At 54.3% G+C, this 24,456-nt stretch overlaps 9 protein-coding genes across 10 annotated transcripts; 6 read left to right on the top strand and 3 right to left on the bottom strand.

The window, feature by feature from the left end:
- Positions 1-1,372: 1,372 nt before the first annotated feature.
- Positions 1,373-4,080, top strand: IUM83_02969 (Serine hydroxymethyltransferase; the record flags this gene model as incomplete). Its single annotated transcript, XM_067926936.1, has 5 exons — positions 1,373-1,423; positions 1,510-1,578; positions 1,685-1,776; positions 1,848-1,917; positions 2,017-4,080. The coding sequence occupies 5 exons, from the start codon at positions 1,373-1,375 to the stop codon at positions 4,078-4,080; spliced, it is 2,346 nt and encodes a 781-aa protein (XP_067784069.1).
- A 2,382-nt stretch (positions 4,081-6,462) lies between these two features.
- IUM83_02970 (putative cAMP-specific 3',5'-cyclic phosphodiesterase) lies at positions 6,463-9,639 on the bottom strand (the record flags this gene model as incomplete). Of its 2 annotated transcripts, XM_067926937.1 has the most annotated exons (3): positions 6,463-6,669; positions 6,742-7,893; positions 8,155-9,528. In XM_067926937.1, 3 exons carry the CDS (start codon positions 9,526-9,528, stop codon positions 6,463-6,465), a joined length of 2,733 nt encoding a protein of 910 aa, XP_067784328.1. The 2 variants fall into 2 exon arrangements, with proteins under 2 accessions (XP_067784328.1, XP_067784327.1); XM_067926938.1 differs by having other exon boundaries at positions 6,742-9,639.
- A 714-nt stretch (positions 9,640-10,353) lies between these two features.
- On the top strand, positions 10,354-11,311 carry IUM83_02971 (Glutathione transferase, theta class; the record flags this gene model as incomplete). The annotated part of the gene is made up of 5 exons (XM_067926939.1): positions 10,354-10,402; positions 10,465-10,615; positions 10,678-10,756; positions 10,821-11,141; positions 11,231-11,311. The coding sequence occupies 5 exons, from the start codon at positions 10,354-10,356 to the stop codon at positions 11,309-11,311; spliced, it is 681 nt and encodes a 226-aa protein (XP_067784329.1).
- Positions 11,312-11,490: 179 nt separating this feature from the next.
- IUM83_02972 (28S ribosomal protein S34, mitochondrial) lies at positions 11,491-11,831 on the top strand (the record flags this gene model as incomplete). Its single annotated transcript, XM_067926940.1, has 2 exons — positions 11,491-11,683; positions 11,761-11,831. 2 exons carry the CDS (start codon positions 11,491-11,493, stop codon positions 11,829-11,831), a joined length of 264 nt encoding a protein of 87 aa, XP_067784330.1.
- A 1,365-nt stretch (positions 11,832-13,196) lies between these two features.
- On the top strand, positions 13,197-13,757 carry IUM83_02973 (Phosphatidate cytidylyltransferase; the record flags this gene model as incomplete). Its single annotated transcript, XM_067926941.1, has 1 exon — positions 13,197-13,757. One exon carries the CDS (start codon positions 13,197-13,199, stop codon positions 13,755-13,757), a length of 561 nt encoding a protein of 186 aa, XP_067784331.1.
- A 247-nt stretch (positions 13,758-14,004) lies between these two features.
- On the top strand, positions 14,005-16,272 carry IUM83_02974 (Thioredoxin/protein disulfide isomerase; the record flags this gene model as incomplete). The annotated part of the gene is made up of 1 exon (XM_067926942.1): positions 14,005-16,272. One exon carries the CDS (start codon positions 14,005-14,007, stop codon positions 16,270-16,272), a length of 2,268 nt encoding a protein of 755 aa, XP_067784332.1.
- A 342-nt stretch (positions 16,273-16,614) lies between these two features.
- On the top strand, positions 16,615-17,461 carry IUM83_02975 (40S ribosomal protein S23; the record flags this gene model as incomplete). The annotated part of the gene is made up of 3 exons (XM_067926943.1): positions 16,615-16,624; positions 16,947-17,106; positions 17,194-17,461. 3 exons carry the CDS (start codon positions 16,615-16,617, stop codon positions 17,459-17,461), a joined length of 438 nt encoding a protein of 145 aa, XP_067784333.1.
- A 1,529-nt stretch (positions 17,462-18,990) lies between these two features.
- IUM83_02976 (Hydroxyacylglutathione hydrolase) lies at positions 18,991-19,849 on the bottom strand (the record flags this gene model as incomplete). The annotated part of the gene is made up of 2 exons (XM_067926944.1): positions 18,991-19,703; positions 19,783-19,849. The coding sequence occupies 2 exons, from the start codon at positions 19,847-19,849 to the stop codon at positions 18,991-18,993; spliced, it is 780 nt and encodes a 259-aa protein (XP_067784334.1).
- A 1,403-nt stretch (positions 19,850-21,252) lies between these two features.
- IUM83_02977 (DNA excision repair protein ERCC-8) lies at positions 21,253-23,975 on the bottom strand (the record flags this gene model as incomplete). Its single annotated transcript, XM_067926945.1, has 4 exons — positions 21,253-21,611; positions 22,265-22,319; positions 22,381-22,500; positions 22,563-23,975. The coding sequence occupies 4 exons, from the start codon at positions 23,973-23,975 to the stop codon at positions 21,253-21,255; spliced, it is 1,947 nt and encodes a 648-aa protein (XP_067784335.1).
- Between the last annotated feature and the right edge of the window lie 481 nt (positions 23,976-24,456).

The raw sequence follows: 24,456 nt of genomic DNA on the forward strand, positions 1-24,456 counted from the left end.
TTGGCCTTGAGTCTCCGTTTCAAGAACGCACCCACTTAAATGTTCCACCAGTACTAGTCGACCGATCGGGGTCAGCTTCATCTTGAATTTCAGCGCGGCGTCCGCACTACCGAACACACACTGTAGGTACGCATTCAGAACCAGGTACTTTGACTTGTCGCCGGCACTGTAGACTGTAACCAGGCCATCTTCGTTACTCTTCAGTTCAACAAAACAAGAACCCGTTTCCAGCATGCTCAACGTGAATTCAGTCGAAGAAACCATAACCAGAGGCGTGTTTAGAGGAATACCGTCGAGCTCAGCGTGCCCCACGCTGGCATGATCCACTTCGACATACTGCTCGCTACACTCTGCCGAGCATTCATCAACAGCCAACATCGCATCCACCGTTGCTTGTTCACTCTTGATCGTAGTTGTTGGATCTTTGGTAGGAAGATTCAGATTTGTGTCGTACAAAACCGCCATGATTGCCCGAATTCTTTCCATCGACGTGTACAATTTAATTGACTTCAGCAGCGCCTGTTCTTGACGCTCAGCGATGCTGAAATCAGTGATGAGACCGCCAAGTGGCTGAACTGCGCCATATAGGAGTTTAAGAATGTCGGCAACACTCTCGCTTGGGTTTCTGGCTTCCAAAAGATACAAGACTAATTGCCTACGTGCACTTGAATCGGAAAGAGCAGCAACGGCTAAATCTTTGAGAAGTAAACTGGCAGGCAGAACCGGTTTCAACATTAGCCACTCTTGCCACGTGCCTCCATGAAAATTTTCATACTTAACACATTGGTGTCGGCCCTCCGTTGATATCCCCAGACAGCAGTCAAGGCCGATGGACTTTAAAACCACCATCCCACTTGGAGTTGAGTATGGCTCCAGGTTATCAGTGACGTACTTGTCGGTAATAAAACTATTGCCACTCAAAAACCGGGGAGCTCCAGACCTGCGAATCTCTATCCCTCCACCTCGAATTTGCTGAAGCTCAACCAGAGGAAACATCGCGCCATCTTTAAGAAGATTGCCTTCTGCCGTCATTAACAACAGCGGTGTGTTGAGAGGAAGCGCATTTATATCGAGACGCTCGAGACTCGGCATGTTGACAAGATGCTGCAGAAAAATGAATGGTTTGGAGGGGTGCCGGTGAGGTAGTTGTCTTCATCTCTCACTCGATAATGTCAAACACCATTCGACGTCGGCAATTCACTCAGTCAATCAATCAGTTGGTCTTTCTTCTCTTTTTTCTTGCTTTTCAAGCTCCGATTGGCTCACATCGGACTTGATGGGTTGTGATTGGCTCGTGTCTAGATAGGGCTGGGTGAAAAATAATACAACTCTCCATCCTCCAGCTACTCGCAAACTTTGCCGGACGAGCGCCATGGAGCGTCTGCAGCAGGAACTGGCGGCGCTGCCGGGCCTCGAGCAGTTGGTACAGTCGTCTCCTTCTCTCTCTGCAGTGACGATGAAAAGTGTAGCCATGTCTCTCTGACCTGGTCTGTGCCTCTATCCTATTAGTCGGCGTCGCAGCTGCGCGCTCTGCCGTGGCGCGTGAAGGAGCAGGTGCTGCTGGCGCTCTTCCGAGAGGTCCGTCCGTGCGTTTGTATGGTCTTTTGTGTGGAGCCTTCGACCTGTGGAATAAGACCCCCTGACCAGAGGAGTATGGCCGACGGGTGTGTCGGAATGACTGCAGCAAGCGTCGTCCGCGGCGGTGGCGCAGGAGCTGCAGCGTCGGAGCCGAGACCGGCGACTGGAGCGCAGGGCCGACAAGCTGCTGGGTGACGGGTGGGGGTCGGTTCTTATTGGAGACGGAGCCGGACGCAGCTCTGACGCAGGAGGGGGTGGGTGCTTTCCAGCAGGGATGGCAGGAGGAGGGAGGAGAGCTTCCGAGCAGATTTCATGCGGGCGGCGGCGGCGGAGCTGGCGGTGAGTGGGTGACGGTCACGTTGAGGGGGTGACGACGGGGGTCTCACACATTGGGGTGGGGTGGGTGTTGGTGTCCCCGTTGGGGGTTGTGAATGGCAGCGACTGGGGGCGCCGGCGCTGGTCTCGTGGCAGAAGCTGCTGTTCGACCGCGAGTGCTGCGCGCAGGCGTTCCGGCTGCTGCTGACGCGGATCAAGTCGTCCAGGAGGAGTGCGGCCGCGGGGGTCGTCACCACCAACAGCTCGTCGCTGCTGGCGGCCAGGTTCGCTGCGGGGGGAGCGTCGAGACAGGGTGGGGAAGGTCCACGCTCTAGGGGCAACAACGACGGGAGCGACGACGAGGAGGAGGCTGGAGAGGGCGACGGCAGCAGGGTGGGTGACGACGAGTCGTACGCTCAGTCGGAAGGACGCACGAGGTTCCCTCCGTTGAAGCCAAGTCGAGGCTCGCTCGGTCGTGCTTGGAGGAAAGAGAGCGGCCTTGCGTCCCGTTCGACTGCGGTAGGGAAGGTGGACTGGAACTTCGACACTTCTGTCGAGACGTCTCCGGAGGCAGACGACAGCGATGAGGTCGGTGGACGAGCGTCGACTGAGAAACTGGCCCAGTCGAGTCGAACCACCAGCCTCCGCACGGGACCTGGCATCTCGATCGAGCGGACGGTGCCCGCCAAACAACCGTCGTACTTCGCCTCCAAGTTCAAGAAGAACCAAGTGCAGGCGCTGCAGGAGGAGAATGCGGCGCTGACGAGCGAGAACGCCAAGTTGCGGGAGGAGATCGAGCAGTTGGAGGCGTTGAATGCGGTGCTGCAGAACGACAAGCCCAACAACAGCCAACTCGACGACCATGAGGACTCGATGGAGTTCGCACAGCGCCGGATGAGGCTGCTCCAGGCGCAAAACTTGCAGCTTCGGCGTCAAACCAGCCTTCTGCAAGATGCGATGCAGGCCCAAGCGAACGCTGAAACAAATCTACTGTCGGCACTGAACCAGTGGCGAGGCGTGATCGATGCTGGACGCAAAGAAGCCAAAGCCGCGGGGGCCGATGAGAATGCGGCCGAGGCACCTGCCAAACCCGAGCAAACTGGTGGTCAACGACAGCCCATCAAGTGGATGCTTGCTATTCCAGAGAAGCTCATGGATGAGCTCCAGCGTGTGGAGGGACAGATCCGAGGCGCTGCCAATGCCGCAAACGCCTGCTACGAGACGAAGCTTCGTGTGAGCAAGTTGTCGGCGTCATTCATACGTGACAATGATACTACGATCAAGCTCAGTGAGATCTACGGCCGAGAACCGTCCAGTCTGGCCCACCTCCGCATCGACAGGGTGAAGCAACTCGAAGAAGCGCTGGCGATTGTTGCTGGAGAACTAGTCCAGTTAAGTGCACAAGTCCTGGAACGCCTCGCCCCGACGGTCTCAACCACCGATCCAGTTCGCTCACACGCCTATGAGCTAAGCAGAAGCGTGCGAGAATTGCTGCTCGAAGTCGGTGCTTTCGGTGCTGTTGTCTGCACACCATCGGCGACTGTACCAAGTTCACGAGGCACAACTGCAACAATAGACGCTGAGTGCATTACAGCAGTCGATGTCATGAAGGCGCTGTCGTCAACGTCTGGAGTGGCAAGGGGTCCGAGCGGGGCTAAGGAACGCGAGAAGCAAGCAAAGGTGATGCTGAAGCAGCTCCATGCCAGATATACAGCTATGGACAACAACGCGGTGGTCTGCCGCAGAGAAGCGGAGTACTGGCGGACGGCGTGGCAAACTCAAGACGACTTGATCAGACGGTTGGCCAGGCGTGTCCGTCACCTTGGCCAGACGAAGGTGGAGTGGTGCCAGCACTACCTGTTGGCTCCGATGACCAACTTGGCCGAAGTGTACGCGTCTTTCCAGCAGTCCTACGACGAGAACAGCACGCGACAGAATCCATACCTGCCGCTGCTGGTGGAGACACTCAGTATGGAGCACCCGATGCTGCAGGACGCGCTGCACCAGTGGCAAGAGTACACAAGCAGCGTCCAACTGAAGATGGATGAATTAGTGGCAGACTACGAGGACAATCGACTTGTTCTCGCGTCGTCTGCAGCTTCACAGAGATTCCGTCCAGACACACCAGTCCCTGAGTACAACGAAGACACGCTCCCTAGTGACAGCGAGCAAGTTCGTCTCCACTAATGCAAGGCTGCTCTGTGGCCGCAGAGACCGGTGAGCACCGATGGCGAGCTCGAAGCGAACGCTGCTGGTGGATCAAATAGTCGCGACACGATCTGCTCGATCTCGTCCGCCGACCTGCCGTACTTGATCAGCTCCAAGATGAAGTTTTGGCGGTCTTTGCCGACAAGAGCGTGATCCATTTGCTCGGATGTTGTTGGTAGATCTTGGTTGGCTGTAGTTCCATGGCGGGGCTCTACGATTCTCCAAGCTTCCCAACGTTGACGGTTGTGGTTTGCGCACTTTGCGTCGTCGTTGTCGTCGCACTGCAACACTTTCCCCGTGTGGCATGATACAAAGTAGAGGGAACCGGCGGAATCTATCTCCATGGTGAACACCTCCCATTCGCGAGGCTTTCCTGAAACGAAAACGCATTCTCCAGATGGACGGACCTGCAGGACACGCGCGTTGTAGACGGACTCGATGGCGATTTTGTCGCCCTTGACTTTGCGTAGGATGAGCTGCTCGTAGAAGTCGCGGTTGTCTACCAGACAGCGAGCGATACTCGAGCCAATTGGGTTTTGCAGATTCGAGCCCTTACGGATCGACTGCACAATCACAGGCACGTTGAACGGCACATTAGTGAGATCCATGACGGTTCTTGTCGAGGAAGAAGTTGAAATGAAAACTCTTTGCTGACATGTTTTGAAAAATCTGCGGACAGAGAATTGTCTCGTCAAAACGAACCACTCATCAATATCCTTACTTACATTGGAACTTGACGAGATATCTCGTAATCTACAGCGAATTCTCTTGACAACGCTTCTCATGCTGGACTATGACACGAGAAAAAACTGCAGAATTCGGTAGATGAGACTTCAAAAAGTATGCATGTGTCCTTCAGGAATCAGCCATGGGATTCCCACCGAGGTGCTTCGCATCCCCCTGCCAACACCGACATCGAAGGCCATTTGCGTCGCGATAGCATTCGAAGGCTGTTTCACCGCGGACTTAATGGGGGGTTACGAGACCGTGGGCGAGATCAAAGAGCATCTAAAGACTAAGATGCTCGGATACGGCTTCCGTGCCGAGGACCTGACTTCGACCCGCGAGAAGAGTCTCTAGGAAGGAGGCGCTACTTAACAGAGATCGTCCAACGGACCGAGTTCCAGCTAAGGAGGGTGAAGCGGTTTAACCCGCGTACTGATAAAGCGAGCGAAAGTTCAACGGATGCCTTGTACAGAATTGAAAATGGCGAAGTCAGCATAAGTCGTCGAAAACAACTCCCTCAGCGAGCACCAACATCCCATTCATAGTGATTTTGAATAATCTTGTCTATGATAGTCCAGTTTCTCATATCATATATGGATACAATGACAGGTCTGACTGCTGTGCCAAATGAAATCTCAGGGTACAAACTGGTATTGCTTGTTGTTGGAGACCGGAACATCCGAACTTAGGGCTAATCCACGAAAGCTCCCCAACAGACTCAATTAACCAACCTACGTTAAAAGCTCTGCTCTTTACTCGTTGACCAGCCCTATTTTCTTGTCTCCTCCTCCTTTTTTATCGACTGGAACAGCATAAACTGCGCTGCGAGTTGGAATCGTATCGAACATACGCGTCACGATCTGTTCAATCTCATCCGGTGTCTTTCCGCACTTGACCAGCTCCAAGATAAAGTTTTGCCGCTCCTTCCCAGTCAGAACCTGATGCTGAGCCAGGGCTACCTGCACAAGGTTGACGACAGCCCGCGGTTCCACGATTCGCCACGCAGCCCAGTTGTATCGATTGTCACTGGGACATTTCACGACGCCTTTGTCGTTGCACACGAGAAGCGTTCCGGTGTGGCACGAAATGAAATTCAGGTTGCCGTCTGCGTCGCATTCTATGGTAAAATGTTCCCACTGCCTGTCGCTCTTCGGGTCGAAGACACAACTATTCGAAGTGGAGACTTGCAGGAATCGGCCACTGTGGGAAGATTGAATCGAAACTTTGTTGTCTTCACCAGCATGCAGAATCACACGCTCGTAGACGTCGCGGTTGTCAACTAGACAACGTGCTTTTCTTGATCCAGGAGGGTTTTGTAAATTTTTCTGCGTGCGCACCGACTGCAGAATTATAGGCACGTCGTATGGAATAACCATCGGAAACGGTACTAAGTGAAATGTCTTCAGTGCTTGAGAGAGGAATCGTGTTCGTGAATGAGCAAGTGATCTCGCTAAATCAGTGACGTATGATGACTGCACAGTAGCGACTTTTATGGATCTGACTGACAAGATCGAAAGAAAAGGATGTGGATTGCGTGTGGAGCGGGTTGGGCGATGCTATACTAATGCCTACTACAAAGAGGTCGAACGGGTGCCCAATGTCGTACAGGCCTCCCTCTCCGCCAAACACTCATGTCTATGATGGCACTTGAACTTTGTCATTCAGGAAGACCTCGCTCTTGATGGCCACGATGGACGAGAGCTGTCTGCGGTCGGCCTCTTTCCATAAGGTATAGTTCTGCTTTGCTATGTTGTGAATTGCGCCGAACTCCGGCGCGAATATAACTTGTGCAACCGTATCGTAGAAAGGAAGAACGATAAACTCGAAGAAACCAACTTGATTCTTCACGTACGCAAAGATCGAATGTTAGCAGTGCAACGCCAGCTCGTGAGTCAAGAAGAACAGCAAACATACCTTTGCGCTATTCTCCGAGTGTCGGTCCATGAAAGGTGAAATATCAGAATGATTGGCGCGCTCGTTGTCGCCCTGCAGGAAAAATTCCTCGATAATGAGCGCTGACCAGATCACGTGCAGCTTTCTCTTCTTGGCAGCATGACCGATATCAGCACACTTGATGACTACTTTCATAATCATCATGGGGTCTGTTACAGGCTTCGGGGCTGGCAGAGCACCTCCAGCGCCAAGCCCTGCGCCATTATTGCTCCCTGTCGCGGGAATAGCAGTCGCCTCCTGGAGTAACAGGGCCTTGAGGTTCCCTACTAGCTGCAGGTGCATGGACAAATCCGTACTGAGGACCATCTCAATGATTGCCTTCCTGATCTCACGATACGGCTTGTCCTTCATGCGCCCGAATATATCGCACAGCGGGTTGCGCATGATGAAAAAGGTTTCTGCGAGATGCATACTCTCCAGAATGCTGCGATCGTTGTATTGGAGGGCCAAGTCGTGCTTTGCCTTGATAAGGTAGTTGTTTGACTTGCCCGGATGGCGGAAATCGTGAATAGCGGCAGCCACCAGTGCAGCGTAGAACTCGAGATTCGTGAGAGTGTCTCGGATTTGGCCATCGGCGAGTGTTGTGATGAGGAAGTTCACCGAGTTCACGACATCGGCAGCATGACTGCTGTTGTGGTACGGGTTGGCCAAGTACCCGTCGTCCAACACGTACAAGAAATTCCGCAGCACCACCCGGTCGACACGAAATTCTTCGTGCAACTCATGCAGCTCGAACATGGCGGCCGTGACGTACATGAGTGGCCGGTTGGCAGTTTGCTCCGCAATTTGCAGGGTATCCAAGTCCCAGCCATCTTGCTGGATGCGCTGTTTTACTCGCGAGAGTGTTTGATCCTCCCAGGTTGGCATATCTGGCAACGGAGCGATGACCACAGATCCTGCACTTCCCCCAGCTCCACTTCCTAAGCCGTCCTTGTAGCTCCTGCGGTTGTCGCTGTTTGAGTTCGAGTGTGAACTATGTGACATAGCCACACCCGAGCGAGTTGTATCCGCGTAGTCCTTACGCGCCAGCACCGAGAGGGCCCAATTCTTCGTATCGTTATCCACTTCCTTCTCAGATTTCATCTGCGCGCTGATATCGGGAACGAACAGATTCTGGTCAAGCCGTGCAAGGTTGCGAACAATGGCCATACCGCGCTGGGTATCCTCATCACTCAAGTCGACCGAATCGAGGAAGGACTTGAGCTCGGCTAGCAGAGCATGTAGCGGTGAGGTTAAATCCAAGTTGAAGTCGCTATCACGTTGTGCAAGCTCCTGCTTCAGGGTGCGGTTCTCTTCAGCAATCAAATTCTTCTCGCGAGTCGCCTTCTCCGCTTCCAGCTCTACAGCCCAAACGTGCAAGAAGTCTTGGCGCACCACTCGATCAACATCGCGGTTTCGGAGCAGCATCGCAACGGTAAAAACGATGGGGAAGCAGATCACTAGGACGCGGTTGAGAATAAAAGGCGTCGACTCCGTGACTGGGTAGAAGATAAACGTGAGGATCATGTAGCTCACACTCGTAATAAGACCTACCAACGCGAAGTGCAAAGTATCGATACGCAAGAGCGGCACGAAAACGAAAATCATGATGAGCCGGAGCAGGTTGATGTTCATAGTGGCCGCGGGAAGTAGAATCTCCTTCGTGTAGGCTTGCAGAACCCCGGCACGCGTGCCCGATAATGCTTTGAACTGCCATTTGCTTTGTGTAGTACTGTTCACGTAGAACGTGCGTGGATCGTCCGAATTGGAGATCTCGAGCTCCTCCAGGATAATGTCCACGTCCTTCGAGACGTAGTTGTACCATTCCGTGAGCATGGAAAACATGCCACCGGCAATAATCGAAAAGCTCCAGCATAGCAAGACAAGCGTATAGATCCGTTGAAACTGAATTTCGTAGGCGCGTCGCCGACTCACGTAGACAAGCAGCGGGATTGGTAAGATTGGGCTGAACACCACCGCAAAATACCGGAGGCTTCGTGAGCGCACGCTCGCATCTCCTGAAAACAGATTCGTCAGGTTGGACCCCGTGAATACGAGGTACATGAGGAAGAAAATCAACGCGATACGTGATGACCGAGCCGAGTTTTCGCGCGCGAAAGTTACCTGGTACAGCTTCTCTAGCCGCGGCTCGTTCACAAATGTGCTGGTCACTGGATGAAACTTGACTTCCACGGGGGTTTTCTTCGTCTGGGCCACGTACACCGAGTCCGTGAGCGGATAAATTCTCGACACGCGCTGGTTCGCGCGGTCCTGGTTTAAAGCTGTGTGTATCGCATCGGATCCGTGGTGACCGCCGTGGTTGTACGTTGCTGCGCCGCTACCACCGAACATTGTCGTTCGTATTGGCACGGCGCCGCCGCCAGCGGCGGCATCTTGCTTCTGCTTCGGTGGGTCAGAGGAATTGCCTAGGAAAAGCGACGTCACCGTCTTCTGAGCGCCAGGCGCCACGGCCTTGGGCGCCGAGCGCTCGTCCTCCTTCCCGCCTATCTTCGATCCGCGCGTTGTGACGGAAGCGATGCGCACCACCTGCCCTGCAGGTGTGCTTTTCTTTTTGCGCCCACGGAGCGTCAAGGAGCCCTTGGCCTCGTCCGCGACTAGATTTGTGGTGTCCTCGCCCCTGCCGCTGTCCGAGCGATGGGAGAACCTCAGCACTCGGTCTCGGTCGGCGTCGCTGATTCGGAGCAGCTTTTGCAACCTGGACGGCGTTTGACTCGGCTGTGGCGAAGACTCGGGCGGAGCGATGGGCAATGGGCTAGAGAAGGAGAGCAATCTCCCGACGTGGCGAGAGGAAACCAGTGCACCGACCTGAGGGGCGAGGCAAGTCTCCCCACGACACCCGGAAGCGGCTAGTGATTCCAACTGCTCGGCGGCTGCCACCCGAGACGAAGGGAGTCGAGGTCAGTCTTGCCGGAGCTGCTGCTTCCTCCTGTCTTGAGCTTTCTCGGGGCAATTCGACTGGATTGCCACGTTCACGTCTCCATAGGCAGCGCGAGTGCCGAGTGCACGAGCGCGAGCTATTGTTGTCCGGCTGCAGAGCTTGGCAGCGAAACGGACCGGCCGACTGCCTGCCTCCTGCATTTGGACCACCCCCTAAAATTAGGGCCGCCGCGTCTGGCAAGGCAGCAGCGTTTTGCATTCTATTGCTGGGCAACGCACGCCTTGCGCGTCGAGACAATAACAGGCGAGCGCGACAAACGTGCACAGGTGATGGGGAGCCGCCGCCCCACGAACGGCGGAGGCAACACGGCGTCCGTCACGGCGGAGAAGACGGGAATACCATCGCGCGAGCGTGGCCGGCTTGCATGATGAACTAGAGACTGCTGCGTCTCAATCGCATGCTCTGCATGGAAATGAGCTCTTCAAGGTAGATGGGTACATGTTGAAGTGACAGGTCATTTTTGTGACAGGTCATTTTTGTGATGTGTAGTGTGGTGCACGCAATACCAATTCGATATGATACAATCATTACCGTGCATGGCGACTTCAAATTGATTCATCAACAGAGGAGCTCTTCGCCTGCATCGGAGGCAGTCCCGGACCTTCCTCGCTGTGACGAGTTAAGACGCTGCCACAATGCCGGAGCAGTTGCACGCGAGCCCCATCAGCCAGCCCTCGCGCGCCGGTACGCTCTCTACCTCTTAGCCCACAGTCGCTTTGACTGACGAAGGGGCTGACTGTCCGCAGTCTACTGGCTCTGCAAGGTGAACAACCACCCGATCGAGTACAAGTACACGGACTCGGGCAAGGGCGAGACGCGCACCGAGACGTTCCTGCAGCTGAGCCCCATCGGCAAGATCCCCGTGCTCAAGGACGGCGAGTTCGTGCTCACTGAGAGGTGAGGAAGGATGTAGCCAAGTGTTCCCCATTGACCTCACTGACAGCCTGCTGTATTGTTAGCCATGCCATCATGCTGTACCTTGCCGACAAGCACGGCTGGGAGTCCTGGTGCCCCAAGGACCTCAAGATCCGCGCTCGTGTAAGTTGCAGCCTTGAGTCGGGGGTGTCTGCAGCTGTGACTGACTTGATTTTAACGCACGCAGATCCACGAGTACACCAACTGGCACCACCTCAACACGCGCCGCAGCTCGGAGATCTTCTTCAACCAGCTCATGGTGAACATCGGCCGCGGTACGCCGGCCATGGAGGCCATGCTCCAGAAGAAGCACAAGATCATCGCCGACATGTTCCGCATCCTGGAGTTCTGGCTGCGTCACGGCAACTTGTACCTCGTGAGCAACACCAAGCCTACTGTTGTGGACCTGTCGTGCTACAACGAAGTGGTGCAGCTCGAGGTCATGGGGCTGCTCACCGACGTGGAGAAGGACTTCCCCAAGGTCGCCGCCTGGCTCAAGCGCATGAAGGTACGCAGCACCCTTATTAAAATTGCACTAAAATTCCTTTCACCACTGACCGATACAATTGCCAACTGTCTATGCATCCGCCCATGCAGGACATCCCGCACCACGACGAGATGCTGGCGCCCATGGGCAAGTTCTTCCGCAAGTTCAAGCTGGCGGCGCACAAGCTGTAAAAGTGCCAAGCCGTGCACCTTTTCGTGAAAATGTAGCAGCCCTGTGATTGGGTCAAAATGTAACGAAAACTTTTCACCCAATGAAATCTCCCCAAGTTCCACAGTAAATTTCTCTTCTGGGCCGCGTGGCCTCTGCGCCTCTCAATTTCCTTGGTGAGTGACTGGCAGAGCAGCGCATCATGTCGGCCGTGGCCAAGAGCTTCAAGAACGCCTTCCAGGTGCTGACGCCCACGCGCGAGTACGGCGTGGGGTCGCGCGTGACGCGCGGCATCTGGGCCAAGTACGCGGAGCCCTCGTACTGGGAGGTGGTGCGCATCCGCCCGTCGCCCGACCTCAAGCACGGCAAAGTCTTCGGCAGATTCACCTTCCGCGGTGCGTCTGCGGGACGGAACTAACTGCGTGATTGGCCGAAAAAAGGTTCTGACAGGCGTGTGATTGGCTGCGAGCAGGCAAGACGGACCCCAAGGTCAAGCGCATCAACGGCGTCTTGAAGAAGGACTGGAGCTTCTTCGAGGCGTAAGCGGCTGGAGCGTCGAGGGACAGTTGATAGAAGAAGAACGAGGCCGCTCAGCAGTTTTTTTTTCCAGTGGAAGTTGCGATGGAGAGAGCGGCGCTTTCACGCGGCAAGACTGTAATACACGGCGGGGTATTATGTCAAACTACTTTGTGCCTCTGGGGTGCATTGCTGCTGCTGTTGTTGTTGCTGTGCCATTTGCAGCAAGTTCATGCAGCGTCACTTCACAATCATCGGCCAATGCGGCTTCGTGGATATTTTCTTTCAAATCGACAGACCTTCTTCCCACGCCTCCAGCAAGGTCATACGGACAATTCCAACTCGGTCATGGATCTGTCGGAGATTCCGTTTGATGTGCCGGTGATTCTGCAGTCGGTGCGTAGTTGCAAGAACCTGCAGAATTCACTCGGATCGAAGCATGCGCGCTGTCTTGCTGACAACCGCAACGTCTACGAGCAGTGCGAGACGACAAAGTGGCCATCCGGTGCTTGTGCAACGGGCGGTTCTTGCAAGTGCGTACCACCGGACAGTGCGTTTTCGACCTTAAGGAGGCCGGCAAGACGAACTCTTAACAATGGAGGCAGGGCAAGCTGCGCGCTCTTTTTCGCGTCATGCCAAACGGGAAATTCGCTCCGCGCGCAAACTTAGGCGGGGTTCAGTGCAAGAATCAAAGCCGTCAGCATTTTGAGAAGTGGGGCATTGTGGAGCCTCGTGCTACCGTCACTATGCCGCCACTCATGCCCGTCCGGCGTCATGTGGTGGCTCGTGAAGAGCGCAAAAACTTCATTTTGGAGCTGGCCAGGTATCAAGGGAATCTTGACGCACCTATTTGATGTTTCGGTCGTGACGTCAGAGCCCAGCAAAAACCCAGCGCATATCTTCCCTCTGGACGCTTAAGTTTTTTTTTAGCCAAATCCATGTCTGAGGATGTACGTGCGTAAAGGATTGACAATGGCGTCCACTCCGCCCCAACGTCGCCCACATTGCCACTAAGTTGAGAATCACGAAGATGAAGCTGAGAACTGAGAGCAGGCAGCTCTTGTTCCCGAGGTTGCAGCACACCAATTAGCTTTCGTTTTGGTGCATGGAAATAGGGGGAGGGGGATTAACAAGCAGTTTTGCGTACACTGTCGTGAGCTAGGCGCTCTATCATCCCACCTACTCAAGTGCTTCCTCGCTCTTGTATTCATCCGCAGCCTTCGCTAAATAATTCATCGAAGTTCCATAGTACCCGCGTCACATCTTGGAAGTGCGATGAGCTAGCCGAAGCCAACGCATGTAAAGGTGAAGGAACCCCTCCAGTCGTACTCTTCGCTGCTCTCCACTTGCAATCCCGCGCGGTGGCCTTCACTTGTCTTCACACCCTCCGCCATGGACCTCAAGGATGTTCCGTTCGACGTGCCGATCATCCTCCACTCGACCCGCACGCACACGAACCTGCAAAACCCGGTCGGCACCAAGATGGCTCGCTGTCTGGCGGACAACCGCGACGTGTACGAGCAGCTCGTGCTGCGCCACATCGACGACGACAAGGTCGCCATCCAGTCGGCCCGCAACGACCGCTTCCTGCAGGTCCGCACCAACGGCGACTGCGAGTTCGACTCAACGCGCCTGGACGACCGCGACCTTTTCACCATGGAGACGGACGTCGCCTGCGCCATCTACTTCGTCTCCTGCTTCACGGGCAACGTGCTGCAGTGCGACGCCGACTACATCGTCAAGTGCGTGAGCAAGAACCGCCTCGACTGCGAGGCCTGGACGATCGTGGAGCCCCGCACCGCCGACGCAGGCAGCCCAGCTTCAAGCCCCAACATCGGTGGTCAAGACCGTCAGCAGCTCATTCTGGACCTGGCCAAGGGCGGTAAGTCGCCCGATGAGGTCGAGCAGATCGTGGCGCAGCTAATCGGTCGCTCGACGTTCGCCGACCAGTAAACTTGGCTACAACACTGTAGCCATAAAGGCAAGTTGAAGTGCAGGCCAACTAGCCAAAACCTACCCAACGTCATACACATTTCCTACCATAACACATTTAGTTGAAGGGCGCGAGCTTTCCGCATCAAATCTTTCGCCACGTAGCCAGCCGCGAGTGCGGAAGTGCCTTCGAGTGCGGAATCCGCTTCACTGCATTTCACTATCGCCAAGTGCAAGGAGCAGCGGTCGCAGTGCGCATTCACTCCCGATGCTGCTTCATAACGTGGCGCGGCTGCTGCTCGTGGCGGCGCTGAGCGCGCGCGCCGCCGCGCTCGAGGCCTACACGTCCAAGGCGGAGCTCGCGGCCGTGGAGCGCTCGCCCAAGGTGCACGCGCTGCTGGTGTTGGGCACGGAGCCCAAGGCGCAGGACATGAGTCTGCAGGAGCTGGCCACGGCCGCGTACCCGACGCTGCCCGAGCTGGAGACGGAGCTGCAGGGCCTCGTGACCTTCGGCGTCGTGGACATCGCGCCGCACCGCAAGGACGCGATCGGCAACAAGTGGCAGCTGGCCAAGCTGCCGGCGCTGGTCGTGTACAAGGACCCGCCCAAGGAGAACCCGTACACGGGCAAGCTGTACCGAGACCCGGTGCAGGCGGACGTGGGGATGCTGGAGAAGCCGCGCAAGATCAAGAGGATGCTGAAGCAGGCCGTCCCGACCGAGTTCGTCACGGAGCTGACGGGCGATGACGCGAGCGTCGGCAGCTTTGAGACGCGCGTGCAACAGCAGGAGACGCTGGCGCTGCTGATCTCGAAGCACAAGCACGCGACGCCCATGTACCGGGCGCTGGCCACGGAGTTCAGCGGCCGAGGACTGAGCTTCGTGTTCCTGAGCAAGGAGGAGGACGGCGCGGAGGAGATCATGGAGAAGCTCAAGGTGCAGGAGCTGCCGGCTGTGATGGTGCTGAGGTCCATGACGGAGCACGTGCTGCTCAAGGCGGAGAACGCCAAGACGTACCAGGAGCTGAAGGGTTTTGTTGAGCCGTTTGCGAAGCAGGGAGCGGGGAGTGGAGGGGAGAAGAGCGACAGGAAGGGCCAGCAGAGCGGATCAAAGTATATCAGGTTCTTTACGGGAAGGGATTTCGACGACTTGGTGATGAAGTCGGACGTGGTGTGGATTATCGAGTTCATGGATGCGGAGCGCGAGCAGGCGTTGACGGAGGAGGAGTGGAAGAAGTCTCTGACGGAGTTGCATCGCAAGGCTGGTGTGGTGGCGCTCGGCGCAGTTAGTTGCGAGAAGGAAACAGAGCTGTGTGAACGCTACGGTGGACCTGGAGTGCGTATCTTCCCGCTGGGACTTACTGAGGACAGGGCGTTGAAGCGTGGCGATGTTCTTCCTGAAACATTTTCAACGATTGATGAGGCAAAGGAGACGGCTATTGCATCGATTCCCGACCTCACTGTCACGATCCAGTCCTCAGCTGACCTGAATGCGTTCATTGGCAGCGCCAGAGGTAACCGCGCACTTCCCATTCTGCTGTTCACGTCGAAGAAGGCCACTCCGCCAATGATGAAGGGACTACTGCATTCAGTGCCATCGCAAAAGATTAAGCTAGCAATTATTCACGACGCTGACGAAGACTTGAAGAAACAATTCCTGGTCAAGTCGTCGGCAAGTACGTCGCTGGTTTGCTTGGTGCCCACGAAAGTTAACCCGGAGGACCCTACTTCGGCGCCGTTCGGCGTCGTTGCTTACGATAAAAAGATGATGGGCTCGTACACGTACCCGAACGTCATGCAGTTCATTCTGCAGGTGCTTGCACAGTATCCCCACCCTCAGGACGCCAAATCCGAAGAGGACGCGATCGACTTGTCATCGCTGGACGCGTCTTCAATGAACTCGCTCGTGCCGTACATGACGAAACAGAATATGGAGGACCTCTGCAGTGGCAACAAAATCTGTGCGATTGGCTTTTTCGAGGATCACGTTGATACGCTCAGCGATCCCGAATCTCGGCTTGCAAAGTGGCGGACCACCTTCGCTCATGTGGCTGCCCAGAGCAAGCAGCACCGGGAGCCTTTCCACTTTATGTGGGTCAATGGTAAGTGCCAGAAGGACTTTGCAGAAGCTTTCGGCGTCGGTCTGTTCCAGATGCCCACCGTCGCGGTGTACTCTCCGGCGAAGCAGCGCTACGCGACCAACGTGGGGCTGTTCGACGAGGAGAACGCAGCGGCGTTCCTGAAGAGCGTGCTCTCGGGCAGCATTGTCACAGCTCCGATCGGAGACGTTCCCGAGCTGGGCGAGGAGTGCTCGTTCGAGGAGATCCAAGAAGTAGCAGTCGGAGCAGACGGAGTCGTCGAAGACGACGAAGACCTGGACGACATGCTGAGCGAGATCCTCTCGGACGAGAAGCAGCAGCGCGACGAGCTGGAGAAGGAGCTCAAGGCCGAGCAGAAGCAGACGAAGAAGGGCAAGAAGAAGCACAAGTCCAAGAAGAAGAAAACCAAGAAGAAAAAGGCGGCGCGCGACGAGTTGTAGAGCGGAAGACTGCGAAAGCTTGCACGCTGCACTAGAAACAGCAGCACAACAGCAACGCCAATGTCATGTTGAAGCCGGCAGCCAACGCGTTTTGTATGACAATTTGTATTGACACAATGACCTCCGCGCATTGGTCAAAACTTGCAGTATTTCATCCAATCCTCAACAGTGACCCGCCTATTTCCGCTCGGAGTCCCTACCCCTGTCGGACCGCCTTATTGTGTCCGCGTCGGCCACGGTACTGCCCCTCTCGGCGTCCTCCATTCATTCTCGCGCGCCAGCCAAGCCTGTTGGAAGCTGGGCAGTCCTCAGTGAAGATTCCGATATTCCTCCGACTGAAAAATGGCCAAGCGTACGTATGCGTCTCTCGGCCCAGCGGTCTCCAGGCTCTCGCGCCCGCCCAGGCGTCCGTCCGCTCCTGCCCTCCCTCTCCCCAGCAGAGACGCAATGACCAGGTCGTTATCAGGCGACGCAGCGCTATCAACAGACAGGCCCAGCGAAATCCGAAGCAGGACACAGACGCAGCTACAGGAGGAAGGAGGAGAAGGAGCAGCAGGAGGGCGACGGACGCTGCAATGGGCTGGGCAGCAGAGACGCCAGGAGACCGCAGACACAACAGCATTAGCGAGAAGGCGTGAGGGGCTGACTGTTATTGGGTTTCTTTTGCTCTGCAGACAAGCCTTCTGGTATCCGCTGCGCGCGTAAGCTGCGCGTGCACCGCCGCACGCAGCGCTGGGCGCAGAAGTCCTACAACAAGAGCCACTCGGTGACGGCCATGAAGGCCAACCCGCTCGGTGGCTCCTCCATGGCCAAGGGCATCGTCCTTGAGAAGATGTAAGCCTAGCAGCTGCAGCTTGTTGTGCATCTCTGCTGGACATCAGGTTGCTGACTGTTCCTCTATAATTTGTTGATGCGTCGCAGCGGCATTGAGGCCAAGCAGCCCAACTCTGCCATTCGCAAGTCGTGCCGTGTGCAGCTGATCAAGAACTCGAAGAAGATCGCCGCCTTCGTGCCGCGCGATGGCTGCTTGAACTACGTGGACGAGAACGACGAGGTGCTGATCTCGGGCTTCGGTCGCCGCGGCCACGCCGTCGGTGATATCCCCGGTGTGCGTTTCAAGGTCGTGAAGGTCTCGGGCGTGTCGCTGCTCGCTCTGTACAAGGAGAAGAAGGAGAAGCCGCGCTCGTAGATTATGTGCCCGTCGACAAGGGGGATCTCGTCCGTGGCGGCGCCAGCTGCAGCTCTTTGTAGGGACCAAGGCGGCCTCGTGCCGCGCCGGGTTGCTGAGCTCGTTCTTCGACAGGCTCGGCGGCTGCTGGCTCTGCCCACGGCAGTCCATTTTTCCTAATCACGGATAAGAAGGAATCGCTTGCCCAGCACGACTGCTTTTGATTTATTGTTTCCGTCCTGCGTGCGTGTTGGTGTGGTAGAGTTTGACGCATTTGTTTTCAAGTTCGCTTGCAGTCTTGGTTCGAATCAAGACGGAAACACGTCCATTGTTCGGCCGGAGTGGTGTGTGCGTGAGTATTGAAGTGAGATTCGCGGCATGAAGTCATGCTGGACTTTCCGTCTTCGTCCGGTGACCGATCTCGTCCTTGGCATGGCGTTATTTCCCTTGCGAACGCCAGCAGTTGTGCACTTTGTGAACCAGAGGTAGACAAAAATTTTATATGGTTGCACTCGAAATGGCGCCCTAGTGCTGTCCTTCTCTCAGCCAAGTGCAAAGTGCATAAGCTTTTTCGAGTTTCGTCACTCGATCAATAACTCTGTGATAAACTTCGAGATAAATGCAAACTCATACTTCGAAGTACATGGTTTTGAAGCAGCTCTTTGTACAAACCATGGCGATGCAGTCGTTATAATTGGGGATAACAACGTCGAGCGCATCAGAATCGTCGACTGCAGTGACCTTCCCTTTCGTGTGTTTTATTTTTTTTTGCCAAAAACAATCCTTGGGTTCCGACCCACTTGGGCTCCAGCTCCAGATTTGATATTTTTGGTGTCCTATCCAGGACTATAGTGCACACTTTGAGCTCAGCCAGTATCCACGGGAGAGCCAAAACGAGCAACAATTCTTGAGGCTCTTGAAAACATCAAGATCTTTCTGTTCGGGTGAAGCGAAAAGAATCGACACACCGAGCCGCCTACAAGTGCCTACGAATAGTTCTCAACTTACCGACACTTTTCAGCGACACAGAGATGGGAAATCCCTTATCTTGAGGTAACTGTACAAAATTTGTTCGCCCTCAAATGCCGTAACGGTGATTTCATCCATCCTTCAGGAAACCAATAGCTGGCGGGCATTCTTGACCTTATGCTGGGAACGTCCTCCAAACGCTAGGGCAGTTTTCGATTAGAGGGGTTAGGAAGTGCGCAGCAAAACAAAGAGATCGAGCTTCACCATTCACCTGTTTACCATTTCCTGAATCAACGATGTTGAGAGTGAACAACGTTTGTACTTGTGAATTTACAGCCTACGACTCAGGAGGTAGGATATGCAGAACGACGGGATAGCATCAGAGCAATGGATACAACTCGAAAGCAGGATACCGTCGCAATCGAGGAAAACCTGCATTATTTTGATAATTGCAAGTATCGTAAATCGATTCAAGGTTAACTCAACACGTCTAGCCATCCTAGACTTTTCACATTCAACCTTTCCTTGTGCGCTCTCATATCCAAGTAGAAGACCAATTGCAGTCTCGCTCGTTCGCCTCCTTACTTCCCAATCACAAACCCGTCCTTCGCCTCGCGCACGATCCCCATCACCTTCACGGGGTCCTTCTCCCCTCCTGCGAACTTCTGCACCGCCGGCTCCGTCACGCGCATGAACGGGTTGGTCGCCAGCTCCTCCTTGACCGTGGACGGGATCGTCGGTTCCCCGGCCTTCGTCTTGTCGACCGCCCAACGCAACTTCTTCTGCACCAGTTCGTTCTCCGGCTCCACGTGGGCCGCGAACCGCAGGTTGCTGGCCGTGTACTCGTGCCCACAGTAGATCTTAGTCTCCCCCGGGAGCTTGGCCACCACCTCGTTCAGCGCGTGATACATCTCCGCCGGGTTGCCGCTGAAGAAGCGACCGCAGCCCGCCACGAACAGCGTGTCGCCCGTGAAGAGCGCGTCCTGGCAGAGATACAGCACGTGGTCACGCGTGTGGCACGGCGTGTAGTAGACCTTCACCTGCAGCTGTCCGAGCGCGACGACGTCTCCGTCGGTCACCGATCGGGTCTGGGCTTCCACGGCGTTGCCGGGCCCCCCGACCACCGGAATTTCACGGTTCTCCCTCTTTCGGATGAGACCGCAGAGGTCGTTGTTGCCACCCGCGTGGTCCCAGTGCGAGTGGGTGGTCAGGATGAGGGAGATCGTCACCTGCAGCTCCTTGGCGCGGGCGTAGACCTTTTCGGCGTCCACAGGGTCAACTGCCGCCGCCACACCTGGGGATGAATACATGCAATGGGGTGGATGGTTAGAGAGAGAGGAGTCCGGGGTGGGTGGGTGACTTGGGTGACGTACGGCTGGCGGGGTCGATGAGCAGGTACGCGTAGTTGTCGGAGAGCACGGGCACGAGTTCCACCTGCATGGTCGAGGAGATACTGTAGTGGGTCTGTGAAGTGGGTGGAGATTTCAATAGTGGAGCCGTTACGTGCCTTGATTGACAAGCATCGATTTCAGCGAATCAGAGTGAAGCAGCATTTTAGAGGGCGAATTGCACGACAACGCAGGCTGTGAGTTGCTGTCAGTGTCGAGGGCTACAACACCTCTAGCCTCAGTTCCTATTAGAGGGCAGGTGGGATAGAGCCGACCGCCGACAAGGTAATAGGATGTCGTTAGCATATAGCATGATAAGTGACAACAATGTACCTAAAAAAAAAATTCGACAAATTATGGTGCTGTGTTGGCAATATTGATCCTGCACCGATGCGGTGGCGTACATGAGTAAAGCACCACAAACGAATGAACTGTATTCGGCTAGAAAATCCCACTATTTTCACGCACCACTCTCAAAATCCGAACCGACTTGCCACCCCAATATATATGGAGTTCGACAGGTCCAGGAGCTAAAAACACCTATTATAACATTGCCGCTAAATGTCAACAAAGTCTAGTATCTGAACTAGCTTAGCTCATGTTCAATACGCTTGCGCTTGACCCTCCCTTGACTCGCAGGCGTTTGCGCTCGTCGGCTTAATGTTAAGTATTGATGGCTAACTGAACAGGATTGAAGTAATATCACTCAGACTCTTGCGCCAAGGAAAAATCCAACACAATTTGGTTTATTACAAGCAAACGCACCCATGGAGTCTTTTGATGCCGCTCTCCCGCTTGAGGCTCCTCTGGTCACGGCATCTTCGTCTGGAGTCACCTTGCGAACACCCAGCAAGGGAGTTTCATTTGTAGAACTCTATCGTAGTGAAGATGAAACGATTAGTATTCGGAACGCGAGCAAACAGCGGTGTGCCGAAACAAATATCGGACGGAGACCCAGTCTTGGTTTCTGCTGCAACTACACAAACTCGGCTCGATTGTCACTCTTCCGTGCACTACCGACCAGCTAAGCTCGGCCAAAGCAGTTGAAGATGAATCTGCAGGACGCCTTCAGCTCATAACACATTTGCTGCAGTCTGGAAAGTCCACTAAGGTCGTCAGCGACATTGTGACGCCCATGTACGCTCACCAAACCAGGCGCCGCTATGATTATTTTGTGCTGAACGCCGACAGCTAATCGTGAAGCTGACTGAATCGGGCTATGCGTCAAATCAAATTGGCGAGATACTGGATATTATGCATGGCACGACTTCACCATTTCAAAGTAGGGCAGCCGTGGGCGTACCGATGGCACATTTGATACTACTGTATTAGTATTAAAAACAGCCAAACATCGACCTGCAGAAGGTAAACACGAGAAAAAGGGTATTTATGCTCTGACCCCTAGCTCCCAATGATCTACTTCACGCAAGACCCTCGTCCTCATGGAACAAGTCCTCACTTCGAGACTAGATGCGGAGCCACCTGTTCGATGTATTTCTGGTACTCCGTGAAGATACGTCTGTATTTGTCCTGGAAACCGCCTTCCTCAAACACTTCGAGAGCTTTTCTGTCCGACAACTCCAGTTTGCTCGCCCATTTTTGGAACACGTTGTTACGGAAGTAGGCATTGCTCATCATGTTTTCGCGAACTGTCAAGTCGATGACCCGCTCTTCGTCGTCGTCCTCCTCCCGGACCGCAATTTTGTGAATCCTCAGGAACCGCTTGTCGATTGTGTCGTCTTGGATTGCGCTGAGCGGACGAGCCCGGTCCGAGACAAAACCATGTCCGGTTACATTTGCGAAGAGGGGGGCAGCTAAAGCCGCCACAACAACGAGAGAGGAGCAGCACATGCTAGCTTGATCTGGGACTTGGGGCCTTGAAGGTGGCTTTGTGAATGAGGGCGACTCGCAGCTAAGCACGGATTCACATCCCGAGAACTTTCACAATGTTCAACAAGCATTGCTTGCATTATATTATAAATATAAAGAATATTAATATTAATACTGTACATATACATGTATCCTTGGATATGCAAACGCAGTGGCTACGACACAAGAACAGTTGTAAGCACTTCGGTCTACCGACGCGTCAATGATACCGCCAAAGATGGGGAGATGATACATGTAGGAATCCGGAATGGACATCTCAACAATTACATGTAGTATGTGGGCCCCAGCTTGGTTTACAGTATCGATAGTTCATTGTCACAGGTGGCTCGTATGCAGAAAAAAAATCTGCAGTGTGATGTTACGTTTTATTTGCTCCAAATTCAAAATCTTGCTGTAGCAGGTGGGTCAAGTGTCTGGATTTCGACTTGTCGTTGAGCTGCAGACGATCTCCACATCTCGGATGTGTCTTGGATCACCAACGGCGATGCTGGACCCTTCTTCGTTTTCTTCGTTGATATTTCAGGAAGGAGCAGGGACTGAAGTATCTGGCGTTGCTGGACGTCTGCTAGTGGTTCACTTGTATTGTTGTCTGGAGACACAGCCTTGTGCTTGATCAAAGCGTCGAGTGTCATCTGCCGTTCAAAGCATATACCGTTATGACTAACAACAAACCTGGTTCCACAAGAAGCGTACCGGTGGTTCTCGAATTTTCCGTCCGTAGCTTGTAGGCGAGTAGCAAGTTTTGGACAGCATTAACTTCTTTTTCAACAAAGGGGTAGATCCTAGCCTGACCGCGTCACGAGACACCTTGGGCTAGAGACGAACAGAAGATCGATAAGGTTTCTTAATGAAACAAATATAAGTGCCGTACGTACGCTCTCACGGCGGTGATACTGGTCTTGGTGGTATCGCAGCACAGCCACCACCTGTTTCTTGGTGAATTCGCGACTCTGAAGATGCTTCTCGAGAACATCAGTGATCGAGTTGAGCGGGTATGGGCTTTGAGTATAGTCAGTGTCGAGGTTAAACTCAGGGAATCTGACGCTTTGGAGACTGTCAACATCCGGCGAGAAGCAGGAAGCATGAGGCGATCCAATTCCGTACAGCGATGAGGACTCTGGAGAAGTGGGCTTCGAGTGGTGACCGGACGATAGCGTCGGTAGTGGAGGCTTTCGCGGCGTCCTTCTCGATGACGAGGGTCCCAGTGGAGACTTTGGAGTCCGCGGCAGCTGATTGTTCTCGCTCTTCACTCGCTGTTCGTCCTTCTGCTGCATTTTAGCGAAAAGCTGCTCGTAAAACTTGAGCTTCTTGCTGAGGCCAGTGTTCATTTCCTCAAAGACGTGCATCTCGTGCTTTGAGCGCTTGTTTTCAGCCCGAAGCTCGTCAATTTGCTTGATCATCTTCTCCAGCTGAGAGCTCTGGTAGCGCAGCTCAAGTTGCACGCGCTCGTTCTCCTCCACCGTTCGCTGCGTTGTCACATCCAGCTGCATCCGCATTTGCGTTCGCATCGCATCGTGAAAAGCCTGGAGCTCTGTCTCCTTTTCGCGACGAAGACGGTCGTTCTCAAGAATCAACTTCCGCTGGAGATGATGTCCCAGCTCGTCTTTCTCGAGGGCCATTGCTGCGAGTTGCGTCTGGAGTTGCTTGATTTGGGTATCACTCTCCTGCTTGTTGAATTGAGCCAGCCGGGTTTCACGTACGATGGCCTCATTCTCCAGGGCGGTTTGAATGAGCTGAGTGCACTTCCGCTGAGACGCTTCGTATAGCTGCTTGTACTCCTGCTCTTTGCACGTGTCCAGTGCGTGAAAGAGCGGTCTTCCTTCGTTAATAAGAGTCATCATCCTTGCCCGCGTCTCCGTTTCCGTCCCAGCAGGCTCAGCAGAATGAGTACTAGTAGCCGCAATGATAACATTGCCAGCTTCTCCCTCTGTAGCTCCACTACCACTGATTGTCTGCAAAAGGGACGCGTTGATAGCTTCATATTCGCGCAACTTGCTGTGCAATTCTTCAATGCGTTTCGATTTAAAAGCCAACACTCGCTCGCGGTCATCGATGTTGGCTTCGAAGGATGCTTGAAGCTCTTGAAAATCACGGGTAACACGCGCGTTGGCGTCCTTCAGGCGCTCATTTTCGAGTTTTGTTTGTTGTAGCTCCTCCTCAAGCTTCTGCTCGTGGAGAGCCCGAAATGCCACCGTCTTGAACTTCTCGACGCCACCTACATCCGTTTTGCCAAAGAAATCAGTAGCACTCAGCAAGGAGCCACTTCCCGGTGGAGCTCCAGCTGACATGGTAGAATGGTGGAAGGCAGTTTTATCATCTCTTTTCCCCTAGAAACGACGAAAAAAGCCTTCGTGTCGGCACAGCTAAGAATACAGCCCTCTTCGAACACCCACTGCCACAAAATGAATGGCGTCTGTCCAAGTTGACGTGCAAGAGATCGATGGCTCACCACGACAATTCTATCTCCAGACCCTTGTCGTCGACACCGATATACGCACTGCCCAGGAGCTGGGGCACGGATTCCTGGACAAAACACGACTCGATTGAGAGATTCGTGAGGATCACCCCAAATCAACAAACGGTGTAGAGCAGAAATGTTGCGGTCCCAACTGGAATTTCACTTCTGTCTTCTTTATTTGCACGTGAACGCTTCTTCTCCATTCACACGTAACCCAAACAAAACAAGAAAACATTTTCTTGGCCGATTTTGTCACGACTTGATATCATCTTTCGTAGTCACGATGATATTCTTCCTGTCGATTACCTCAG

This window comes from Phytophthora cinnamomi (genome assembly GCF_018691715.1).
Source record: "Phytophthora cinnamomi strain GKB4 chromosome Unknown Contig92, whole genome shotgun sequence".
NCBI lineage: Eukaryota > Oomycota > Peronosporomycetes > Peronosporales > Peronosporaceae > Phytophthora > Phytophthora cinnamomi.